General features: G+C 49.6%; 2 protein-coding genes across 6 annotated transcripts in view; one reads left to right on the top strand and one right to left on the bottom strand.

Annotated features, from left to right (window-relative positions):
- Positions 1–852: 852 nt before the first annotated feature.
- ZFYVE19 (zinc finger FYVE-type containing 19) lies at positions 853–7,295 on the bottom strand. The gene is made up of 11 exons (XM_049613379.1): positions 7,227–7,295; positions 5,849–5,970; positions 5,629–5,682; positions 5,125–5,243; positions 4,880–5,025; positions 4,442–4,550; positions 2,514–2,723; positions 1,992–2,071; positions 1,572–1,670; positions 1,333–1,463; positions 853–1,248 (listed from the first exon to the last, which is right to left on the bottom strand). Exons 1-11 carry the CDS (start codon positions 7,278–7,280, stop codon positions 1,179–1,181), a joined length of 1,194 nt encoding a protein of 397 aa, XP_049469336.1. The 5' UTR covers positions 7,281–7,295; the 3' UTR covers positions 853–1,178.
- A 45-nt stretch (positions 7,296–7,340) lies between these two features.
- DNAJC17 (DnaJ heat shock protein family (Hsp40) member C17) overlaps positions 7,341–11,553 on the top strand; it is a 42,448-nt gene continuing 38,235 nt past the window's right edge. The window contains exon 1 of one of the 5 annotated variants that reach the window (XM_049613372.1): positions 7,341–7,739. In XM_049613372.1, the coding sequence (XP_049469329.1) occupies positions 7,662–7,739 (78 nt within the window). In that variant the 5' untranslated portion in view covers positions 7,341–7,661. The remainder of the gene's footprint in view (positions 7,740–11,553) is intronic. The other 4 variants (XM_049613371.1, XM_049613373.1, XM_049613370.1 and 1 more) reach the window with 4 other exon arrangements.

The raw sequence follows: 11,553 nt of genomic DNA, 5'->3' as shown, positions 1-11,553 counted from the left end.
AGGCTAGCATCCTGAGTCACCAGATCCATACTTCATTCACCCATCCATCTATCCATCCATCCATCCATCCATCCATCTAGATAGGCCTTGAGAATTCAAAGGTGAAGGTCACAGTTCTACTTTAGAGCTCATGATATAGCAAGGCCCAGAGGCCAAGCAGAGGGCACCAGACTAGGACACACAGCATCCTGCATCACCAACAGGAGCCCAAGTGGCAACGACTAGTTCTGAATCCCATAGAGGAGGTAATAGGGAAAACCTAGTTGGGTCTGCGGAAACCAGGGATAGCTAACCCTCCTCTCTCCCTAAAGGATTCAGGAGGCATCAGGCTGAGAACTAACATGAGCTGGCTCCGGCCAGCAGCAGAAAGAGAAAAGGCAGGAGCTAAGTAGAGGTGTGTAAAGGGTACAGGTGGAGACTCCGGGAGTCAGCTCAGGAAGGTGTGGCTGGAAACAGACACTAGGTCTGAATGGCAGGCAGGTTGGGACAGGAGCCTGGAGAGGTGGCATCCTTTGGGAGTAAGACAGGAAGCAGGGCATGCATCCACTGTTTGTGCAAGCACTGTCTGAGTGCTAGGGAGGCTGAGGAATCTAAGATGGTGGGGCCTGCAGGCTACAATGGGTTGCCCAGAGCAGGACACATAGTTCAGATCAGTTGAATGAATATCCATGCCTACTGCATATGAGGTTCCAGGGTGGATGGGACTGTTCCTCCTTGGAGAAGCCTGTAGGATAGCCCGACTTTTTTCCTCACTCCACAGGACTGGACTTCTAGTGGAGGTCCTGCTCTTGCCACCTCTCCAGGGGCCCAGGCTCAGAGCCCACAGGGTTCTAGAGGTAAGACATGCTGGGCTCAAGGAATCAGCATTCTTTATTAGATCCATTAAGTGCCAGGGGAGGGCCCTGGGCCCTTGAGCAAGTTCCAAGGCTCATCACCCTTAGGTTCAGTCTTGTCTTTTCCCCACCGTGTCTTACTCCCAGTCCACGCTTGGCTGTTGGAGGGCTCTGACTTCTGCCTTTCCTCTGGCTCCCCCAGTTATCATCCTGAATGGAGAATCTTTCCTCCTTCCAGGGACACTGAGGCTCAGGAAGGGGCATGTCCATGAGCAATCTAGCCTGACTTGTGCACCAGCCTGCACGACTGCCCATGGGATTGCCTCCCTGGTTTCCTCAGTGTTCTCAGCCTATGTGCCGGGGGCAGTAGGCAGACGTCTGGTGCTCTTTAAGTTCAAAGGCATCGTGGCCTTCCCTGTGGAGCAAAGAGAGACAAGTCAGGGATCAGAGAGGACCCGCAATTTCTCCCAGCCACACAGAACATTCTATCTGCACTCACCGGAAGCAGCGGGCACAGTAGAGGTCTCCATCGCAGCCGGCGCAGCGCAGGGTGGCATCCTCATTGCAGATGCAGCACCAGGGGAGCTCCTCTTCCTCTGCCTCCTGCCTGGGGGCCTTGGCCTGCGCCTTCTAGGAGCAGAGAGGAGTGGGGGAAGGGAGGTGTGTAGGAACACTGCCGCAGGAGCAGTTGGCCAGGGAAGGGAGGAAGGTGTGGCAGTGGCCTGGGGTTTTTCTCACCTGGGACTCTGCCCTATAGGACTGGGCCTGGGCTCTGAGAGCTGGCTCCACGGGGATGTTCAAGCCACTTGCCTCATCCAAGGCAGCTTCTTCAGTGAGCTGTGGACAGGGCGAAGACGTTCAGCTTCCTGTTCCAGGCCTAGACTCTGCCCCCCTGCCCCACGAGTATTTCTGTGTTCTGTGGCCTTAGCTTCTCAACCCATCTCCCATGATCTATTGCCTATGGCTGCTGATACCCCATCTCAAGGGGCCAGTAGGCAGGTCTGGGTCATAGGGACAGTGGAATGCCAGGTAGAACAGGAGCTGCAGAGTGGCCATTCAGTGAGAGAGTAGAGGCAGGGTGAACTGGGCCAAGTGGGTGGTGGGGCAGTGAGGCAGAGACAGGACAGGTGGTGGTCAGGTGGGTAAGGCAGGGCCCACCTGCTGCAGGACTCTCTGGATGGCTGTCTCCTCATCCTCATCATCATCACTGTCTGGGAGGTGATAGTCCTGGAGGGTCACTTGAAAGGGAATGACAGGAGCAGAGGAGGAGGAGTGAGGTTGAGAGAGTTCTCTTGAGTAGCTGTAATTTTGCCCGCAGGAGCTGGTTTGCTTTCCACGGGCACTTCTTCCAGAGCTAGGCAGCCTCTGTTGTCAACAATCACATCAGATCCTGCCCCTCCCTCCCCAACCCTGGGGGACAGGAACAGAAGGATTTGCAGTCCCTGAAGGGACTGAGGGTCCCTGGGCCCCTGATGGCTGCTACTTATTCCCTATCTATTCCTTTGGCCCAGTACCTTCCTCATGGCTCTGGGCAGAGCTCAATAGACCTCTGGACATAGCAATCCCAGCACCTGACTCAGTGTGCCAGGGAATACAGCCGTTTTGTAGAGCTTGGCCTGGGGTTGGGAGTGGAGGGCCTTCCCAATGGACAGAAGTGAGCTGCTGTTTCCCAGCCTCTACCTTTATTGGGGTCCTGTCCCCGCAGCATGGCTAGGCGCTTGGCGAGGGCCAGGATCCTCTCCTGCCTCGTGTTCTCCTCCCGCAGCTCGACTGCTGCCTCAGCCAGCAGCCTGCTCTTCTCCTCTTCCAGGGACCAGGTGGCCTGTTCCTTGGAATTAGTGCTCTGGCCCCCTGGGCCACCTTGGTTGAGGTCATTCTGGATAGGGGCAGCTGGAAGGAGTGATGCAGTTAGGGAGGCAGAGACATTCCAAGATCTCTGTGCCTATTTCTCAACTTTCTTTAAAAAACACAAATTATCAGCTTTTTGTTCAGCATTAGCTCCTGTGGTTTATATTACAAATAAAATGAGTCTTTCCTACATTTTTCCAAATGTAAAATACTAGTAATCTTAGACATGCTTTTTTCAACTACATCTATCCCCACTCCTGATATTTTTACATGTTGCCCTTAGGGTAGGTGTCCCATGGTATGAGCATCACTGCCCCAAAAGGTGAGGGTATAGGGAAGCTAAGCCTCAACCAGTCTCTCTGCTTTACAGGCTGGAATTAATACTTCCAGGGAGCAGCACAGAGAGGACACGAGAGAAGCTGAGATCTTGTAAGGCACTAGGCAGGAAGAATTCTACCAGAGTGGCTGTGGCTCTGACATGGTCCCCTTTAGATAAACATTTCAGACCAAGAGGTTCAAAATGAGACAGCTTTGGGTTCAAGTCCCAGCTCTGTCACTTAATACGTATGACCTTGGTCAATTTCCTTAAGCTCACCAGGCCTCAGTTTCCTCATTTATAAAATATGGACAATAATAGTATGTATAAGATTACGGAGGGTATTCAATGAGATTATGTCTCTGAAGCAGGGCTTCTCAGTCTTGGTTCTTTTGATATTTTGGACAGGATAATTCTTTGTGGTAGGGGCTGCCCTGTGCACTGTATGATGTTTAGCAGCATCCCTAGCCTCTGCTCACTAGATGCCAGTGGTACCTTCTAAGTTGTGAGAATCTGAGTCTGAGGGTCTCCAGACGTTGCCATATGGGCCCCGGATGGAAAAATCATCCCCAATTGAGAACCATTGCTCTGAAGCACTTGAACAGCACTGTCCAATAGAATTTTTTATGATAATGGAAGCGCTCCATATCATGGTCTGTATTTGTGTAAGACTATAGTTTAATAGCACTTGAAATGTGACTGGTACCACTGAGGAACTGAATTTTAAATTTCATTTTAATTAAATCTAAACAGCCACTTCCTCATCCTTATCATCTTCATCATCATTGCAATGAACATTCACTGAACACTTACTATGAACCCGGCAGGGTCTTAAGCGTTTATTAATCTCATTTACTTCTCGTAACTTCCCCGTGAGGTGGGTTCTATCATACCTCCATTTTACAGATGAGGAAAGTGAGACTTAGGTTAAGTAACTTTCCCAGGGGCACATAGCTAGTTTAAGTGGTAGAATAAGAAATTGCTGTCTGGGAGCACCTGGGTGGCTCAGTCCATTGAACATCCAACTCTTGATTTCTATTCAGATCATAATCCCAGGGTAATGGGATTGAGCCCTGTGTTGGGCTCCAGGCTGAGTGTGGAGCCTGCTTAAGATTCTCTCTCTCTCTCTCTCTCTCTCTCTCTCTCACTCTCACTCTCTCTCCCTCCCCCTCAGCTGCTCTCCCCAACTCACGTGCTCTCTCTCTCTCTCAAATTAAAAAAAAAAAAATTAGAAATTGCTGTCTGATTCTAAAGCCTACACACTTATCCACTAGTAATACACTGGCTCCTTTTGGGGTAAACCCATCTAAAGCTTATAAAGTTGATTGTTCTCTGATTCATATTTGCATCCCAGAGGGTGGGCAGCAGAGACCTTCCTACTTGGGGAAAGAGCCGGGGGCAGGGGGGGGGGCAGGTCCCTGGGGGATCCAGGTGGAGAAGTTACCTGGGTCTCCTCGTTCCCAGCTCTCATCAATAGCCACCTCTGCTGCCAGCTGTGTCAGCAGATCCTGCGCCTGCTGGGCCTGGGTCCTTGTGTCTGGTGGCTGATGTGCCTGTTCACAGGAAGGAACTTCAGTGAGGAGTAGGGTAGAGGGGAAGCAACACCGTAAGGCTCAACGCAGTCTAGATTACGGGTGGATGCTGAAGAGTTTCCAAAGCTCTTAGAAAGGGGACTGACTAATCCAGGGCTCACATAATTGAGTAGATCTGGCCACTCTTTCCTGCCCCACCCCATCCTGCTGCTTGTCCCTGGATCCTTGGCCTGGCAGCAGGCCTGAGAATCAAGAGGTGAGGGTGGGAGGTTTTGCCAACTCCTGCAAAGTACATAGGCATACATGTATCTAGGTCCTTGTCCTAGGACCCCTGACCCCTGAGCACTCACCACCTGGGAGGTCTGAGACGGCGGAACTCTGCCCTGCAGTGCAGCAAGCCGTGCCTCCATCTCTTGGGCGGAAGGGATGGAACCCTGTGTTTCCTTCCTCAGTGCAGCTAGCCTGGCTTCTATCTCTGCTTGTGAGGCCACTGACTCTGAAATTGGTATGGGAAAGCCTTGTAAGATCCAGAGGCATCCTAGTCCCAGGAAGTCTGGATGGTATGTTTTAGATCACCCTGTGTGCCCCCACTCACTGGGCTTGTTCTGCTGGCGGAGCCGTGCTAGGCGCTCAGCAATGACTTGGTCTTGTTGGGTCAGTCCCCGGCTCTGGGGAGTGCTGGGCTTCTGCTTGGCTTCCAAGGCTGCCACACGCCTGGCAAGGTATGAGATAAGGTTCTTGAAGAATGTAGAAGGGAGGGGTGAAGGCACCTACACACCATTTCCCATTCAAATCATTTCTAGGCATCCAGGGAGGCCTCCAATAGACAATAGTCTGTGGTTCTCATTCATATCCCTCTGTAGGCCAATCCAGCTGACCAAACAGAGGGTCTGGCTTAGAGGGCAAGATCTACCAAGAACCGTTTCTGGGGAGAGGCTGATGAGCTGCTTTGTGAGCCCAAGAGGGCAGTCAGGAGGCTGAGAGATGATATTCTCCTGACCCTGTGCTCATTTGATCTAGAGGCTGGGAAGAGAGTCCTACTCAAAGACTCCTTTGTCTTTTCCCCACCCCTATTTGTCTCTGTCCCTTTAGCACTTACTTCTTATAGTTCTGAGGTGGTGACCACTTGGAGGCATTGACAGGAGACGGTCCTCTATAGAGAAGAAATCTGGTATCAGAAGTCCCCTTATCTGCCAGTCAGTACCTCTCCCCCAAACACTTCCTGACCTGACCTCTAGCCACAGAGCACAAAGCTGTGTGGGCTGGCCAGCTACCTGGTACCATGCTTGGCTAAACCCTTGCCCATGTCAGCTTCTCACCTGGTCAGGACTTCGTGGCACTCCTTGCAGACCTTCTGTTGGGTATTCCCAGTCCGGGGTACCACGGCACTGAAGCTAAGGCAGCCGGAACAGAAGGCCCGGCCACAATTCTTACAGCCGTACTACAAGAAACATGAAGTAGGGGGATCCATCTCTCACCCGCCCCTGCAGTCTCCTCCCTGGGACTCTCCAAGCACACACACAGAGAAGACACTGAAGTTTTGACCAGCTGCAGGGAGGAGGATGAGAAATGGGGCCCCTAGGGCCTGGGGAGAGAGAGGGGTGGAGGGTAAAGCGATTCCTCAGTCTCCAGTCTTTTATTCAAATCAAGTAGAGCTTTACGTAAAATTCCCATGCATTCTATCCTGACTTCAATTCAATGGCACTGGGGTGTAGAAAACAAATAGGCAAAACCTCATGCTGCAGGTCATGGGCTCTTCAACAAAGGAGAACCAGAGAGAGTGCAGAGCCCCTGTCTTCTGTGCTCTAGTAGAAATGGAGGGTGGTTTGGCTTCAGGGATAACAATAGCCTCCATTTATTAAGCACTTACTGTGTGCCAGGCACTAAGCTCAGCACTTAACATTCGTCATGTGATTTAATCCTCACAATTTATACACACTACTCTACTTAATCCTGATGACCACAATTATTATTCCTATTTTAGATGGGGTCAGAGAGGTTACATGACTTGCCCAAACCAAGGTGATTCCATGAATAAGACTGCAGAGGTCAAATTTGAACCCTGAGCACCCGGGTTCCAAAACCCAGGTTTCTAAGTGCTACACGGATCTGCCTCCATAGCTATTCATTTATCCAATCTGGTTCCTATCTCCTGGTCACAACTGATCAGAGGAAGCCTACAGTTTACCAGAAGAATGTGGGGCCTTGTGCAGAGGACAAAAGACTTTGCCATGGTGCCTTGGGAGCAGGAGGAAGGGAGGTAATCTAACTCAAGAAACCTGGGAAGGGCAGGCTGCATGATGGTGAAGGTTTCAGAGCAAAGGACATGGTGTGATGGAGAGTGGTCACAGGGCATTAACCAAGACTGGGCTGCGGAGGAGCAAAGTGGAGGGAAGGAACCAGCTGTATCATTCACTTAGTGGACAGAAAAGCCTACCTTTCTAGAAAAGACAGGAGCGTGCTGTATAGTTACAGGGCACTTTCACCTCCAGCACCTCTCTGGACCCTCATGCTAACCCCGAAAGCGAGGGAGAGTTAGCCCCATTTCACAGAAATGGAAACTGAAGTTCAGTGATTTCAACAAAACCAACACAGCTGGAAAGGGGCCGTAAAACCAAGTCTACGGACTTCAAGTCCGGGGCTTTTCCTCTACTCCGCGTCCTCCCTGACCTTCTAGCCCGCGGGGAGAAGACTCGCCTCCTTTTTGAAGAGGGTAAACTTGACAGCGCAGCCGTAGCACCTACTCTCCATTCTGGTGGCCGGCGCAGCGCCGCAAGGTCCACAGAGCTGAGATCACGCTTGCCGGGTCCCGGACACCCTCGGACCTTCACTAAGGCCCGCCCCCGCCCCCACCCCTACACCCTCCCGCGCTGGCTAGCTGAGGCCTCCGGCGGGAGAATCGCGATCGCCTACATCAACCGGGGAGCGGTAGCGGAAGGCGCGGGGGCTGCTGGGAGGCGTAGTTCATTCACTTGCTCGCTTCCCTCACAGACAGTCAAGCCTGATCCAGAACACGACATTTCCCAAGGGGCTAAGCGCCATTCAGCTCGCTGGCGACGACAGTCCCTGAGAATCCCTACGCACGCTTAGACTCTTGGGAGTTGTAGTACGAATCCAGTCAAGATTGGAACCATGGCGGTGACCAAGGAGCTCTTACAGATGGACCTGTACGCCCTACTAGGTATCGAGGAGAAAGCAGCGGACAAAGAGGTGAGAACGGTGGTGAGAAGGGCCGAATCCGACCAGGCCTGGCGGCCCTTCCTGTCTTGGCGCCTCGCCAGCAGCTGGCACCCGCTTTCCAGGTTCGGCCGGGCCCTGGGCGCGGAGTGAGGGGCGGCCCGACGGCCTTAGAAGGTGGTTTCCCAGACGTTTCCTGGCCGGTCTGAGGGCCTCACGAGGAATTGGGGTGCACAGAAAGAAGGCTGCTTGCGCAGGGTACTGTACTCTCCCTATGGCCCTTGTGTAGAAGAGAAGTAGTTGAGTGAACTTAATGAGAGGAAACACTAGCCCCCTCCCTGCGCCTGCGCAGTGTCAGCCCCTGACTCCGCTTCTGCCGTGTCGGTGGCTTGAGGTACTACTACATAGTCACCTATGAAGGCCGATTTAACTCCGCTTAGAGCCTAGGGCGGGAAAAAAGGCCGAGTCTCAAGGTTTCTCCACTCCCTTTTCATCTTTCTTGGCAGTGTGACCTATGACTTTGTCATTTCTTTTTTCCACCCCAGCCCATTGTTGCCCTCTGAAAACGTGCTAATGGGCTCAGAGACGGAAGATCAGAAGAGTAAAGGCAGATGGCCTTAAATTAAGTTCCACGGGAAAGGGTTGATAAAGGTGCCAGGGAGTGAGATACTAACCGATCAAGCTATAATTAGGAGTTTTGTTATCTTCCCCTGGATAATGGTAGAGGTTGTAACAATGTAGGAAGGGGAAGCAGATAATTCATCAGATGAAAGTTAATGCCCGCGAATGTCCCTGTAGTTCCTGGCTGTCTAGCTCATGGCTTGAGTGAGCTTGTGAGAAGAGGAGGCTCTGGGGCAGAAAAGCAAGGAGACCCACAGGGTTCTGGAAGAGAGATGCTATCAGCCTGCACATCACTGTCTCCCGCAGCTGCCACTGAAATCAGAAGTGGGCCGTGGGTGTGTACAGAGCACCAAAAGCATCCGCTACACCCATCTCATAAATCCTAAAATTTCAGTGTTAATAATGCCCAACACCTATATAGTGCTTACTGTGGGCTGGACTCTATTCTGAGTGCTCTACATTTGTAAATTATTTAATTGGTACTTCATTAATAGTGAGAAATTACTTTGGACATTTCACACCAAACCCAGCCAATATGTTGGAACCCTGAAGTTGGGAACTTCTGAGGAAGGCATTTGGGTAGCTGCTGATGTGTGTATTGCTCAGAGCTGGACGTGGATGGATGAGATGCCATTAAAGGGGTCAGGTGAGGCTATTGTCTAGCAAGAGACCAATGTCTGATTGGGTCAGTATGGATAGGATCCATTTTTCACTCAGATGAGATAAGGGATATGTGAGAAGGCTCTTTATACAGGATAAAAGGTGCTGTTCCTATCTTTTAATAGGGGGAGGCACAACTATAATATAAGGAAGAACATGGTAAATTCCTTAAGAGGGATACAGACAAAGTACTGTGGATTTTCATAGTATGCTGAGGTGGTTTCTAGTTTGGGAGAAGGGGTGGGGAAAATAGATAAGTCGTTTGAAGCCTTGAAGAACAGGCAGAGTTTGGCTATGTGGAGAGGAAGGAAGGATACTCCAAGAAAGGGGAGTCCACTTTGTCTGGAGCATAGGCCAAGAAGAAAGAGTAAAATTAGATAAACTGTGAAAAGTAGACTTGAAACTTTGGAGACACTGTCTAGTTTCATGGTGATGGATACTTTTTGGTAGAGAGCCAGGGAGACCTAGGCCCTGATGTTTCCTCTTTCCTTGGTTCAGTGCCTGTCATATTTTCTAACAGTGCCTGGAGGACCTTTATATATATATATTTATTTATTTATATATATATAAAGCATGTAGAAAAAAAGGCCTTCTAAACTTTGGTTGTCTGGTCATATAGTCTAGGAGTTGTTCCTTTGGTGTCCGTAGAAAGGTGACATGAATGGAGTAAACCCTGAAATCATGTATAATATTGTGTATTCATTTTTGAGGAGAGGAGTTAATTCTTACCCCAAAAAAGACTAAAGAAGCCATGATCTAGGCCAATCTCCTTGTATTAATGATGGTGAAACTGAAGCTCAGAGAGGGTGGTTAGTGACAGAATTGGAACTGGAACCTAGATTCCCTGATGCCTGGACCAGGTCATGTTCCTTCCACTGTGTCACTTTGGCCCTTGTCCAGCACCATACAGCTCAGCTCATACCAACACCAATTTTAACTTTCCTTCAGACCACTTTTCTGTGTATATCTGTATATCCATCTGCTGGTTTGAGTTCTCCATTTGGATGCTTCACGGGGGTCTAAATCTTACTACATCTAAAATTGAATTCTGGACCTTCTGTCTCCAAACCTTCTCCTTCCTTGCACTTCTCTCTCATGGTAAATGGCACTACCATCCATCCACTTGAACTAGGAACCTGGAGTCATTCTTTGCCCAACGTGGGGCTCAAACTCATGACCCTGGGGTCAAGAGTCGCATTCTCCACTGACTGAGCCAGTCAGGTGCCCCTGGAGTTGTTGTTGATACCTCATCTTCTCACTTCTGCCATCTAGTCCATCACCGGGTGCTAATGAGTTACCCTCCCAAATAATTCTCAAAACTGTTCACTTATCTTTGTTTCCACTGCTGCCAGTCCAGCCCAAGCCCTATCAACTTCCATCTGAACAATTATAGTAGTCTTCCAATTTGTCTTTTTACTTTCAATCTGTTGCATTTTGACCTGTTGTACACTGACATTCTATTCTTTTCACAGAAAATGGAATGATCTTGATAAGAGCCCTATTGCACTTTTAATAATACACTCAATATAATTTCTTAACCCTTCATGCATGTATTTCCTTCTGCCAGGAATACTCCTCTGCCGCTTCTGTTAACCTGGGTTACTTAAAAAACATTTTGGGGGGTTAAATGTCCGACTTTGGCTCAGGTCATGATCTCATGGTTTGTGGGTTCGAGCCCCGGGTTGGCCTATGTGCTGACAGCTCAGAGCCTGGAGCCTGCTTCAGATTCTGTGTCTCCCTCTCTCTCTTTCCCTCCCCTGATTGCATATTATAAATTTTTTATTTAGATTTTTTAAATGTTTGTTTGTTTGTTTATTTATTTATTTATTTATTTTGGAGAGAGAGAGAGACAGAGTGTGAGCAGGGGAAGGGCAGAGAGAGGGAGGGAAAGAATCCCAGGCAGTCTCCGCACATCAATGCAGAGCCCCACACAGGGCCTGAACCCACGAAACACGAGACCATGAGCTGAGCCTAAATCGAGTTGGACGCTTAACCGACTGAGCCACCCAGGTGGCTCAGTAACCTAGCTGAGGTAACCTAACTTACTTAAAAGTAACCTAACCTGGGTTACTTTTATTTATCCTCCAGAACTCAACTTAAATGGCATATCCTTAGAGAGGCCTTGTCTATTATTCTCTTTCATAACAGTTGGCTTTCCTCCTTTCTAGCACTTATTTCAGTTCGTAATTACATATTTATTTGTGTGATTATTTGTTTGGTGCCTTAATCCCCTCTGTACTCCTAGCTCCGAGGAGTGGATCTGGTTCATTCACTTCTGTAGCAGCCCCTTCTGTGACTGACACAGAAGAGGCTCTCTCGATAAATATTTGTTGAATGAATGAGGTAGTGGCTATAGAGACCACTACAACTTGACTTGAGAATCAGGAACCTTGAGGCAGTCACTGTCTCTCTTCGGGGCTGACTTTCCTCAAATGTAAAATGAGGGAGCTGGGCAAACTCTGGCTTCAGGGGTCAAATGGCCTCTACTACAAATTTTGTAATAGGCCATGAGCTAAGAATGGTTTTTACACATTTAAAGGATTGTAAAAAAAACAAACAACTCAAC

Source organism: Panthera uncia, assembly GCF_023721935.1.
Source record: "Panthera uncia isolate 11264 chromosome B3 unlocalized genomic scaffold, Puncia_PCG_1.0 HiC_scaffold_1, whole genome shotgun sequence".
NCBI classification, from domain to species: Eukaryota; Metazoa; Chordata; class Mammalia; order Carnivora; family Felidae; genus Panthera; species Panthera uncia.
Note: the sequence above shows the minus strand (reverse complement) of the source record. Positions and strands in the feature narration are given on the sequence as shown.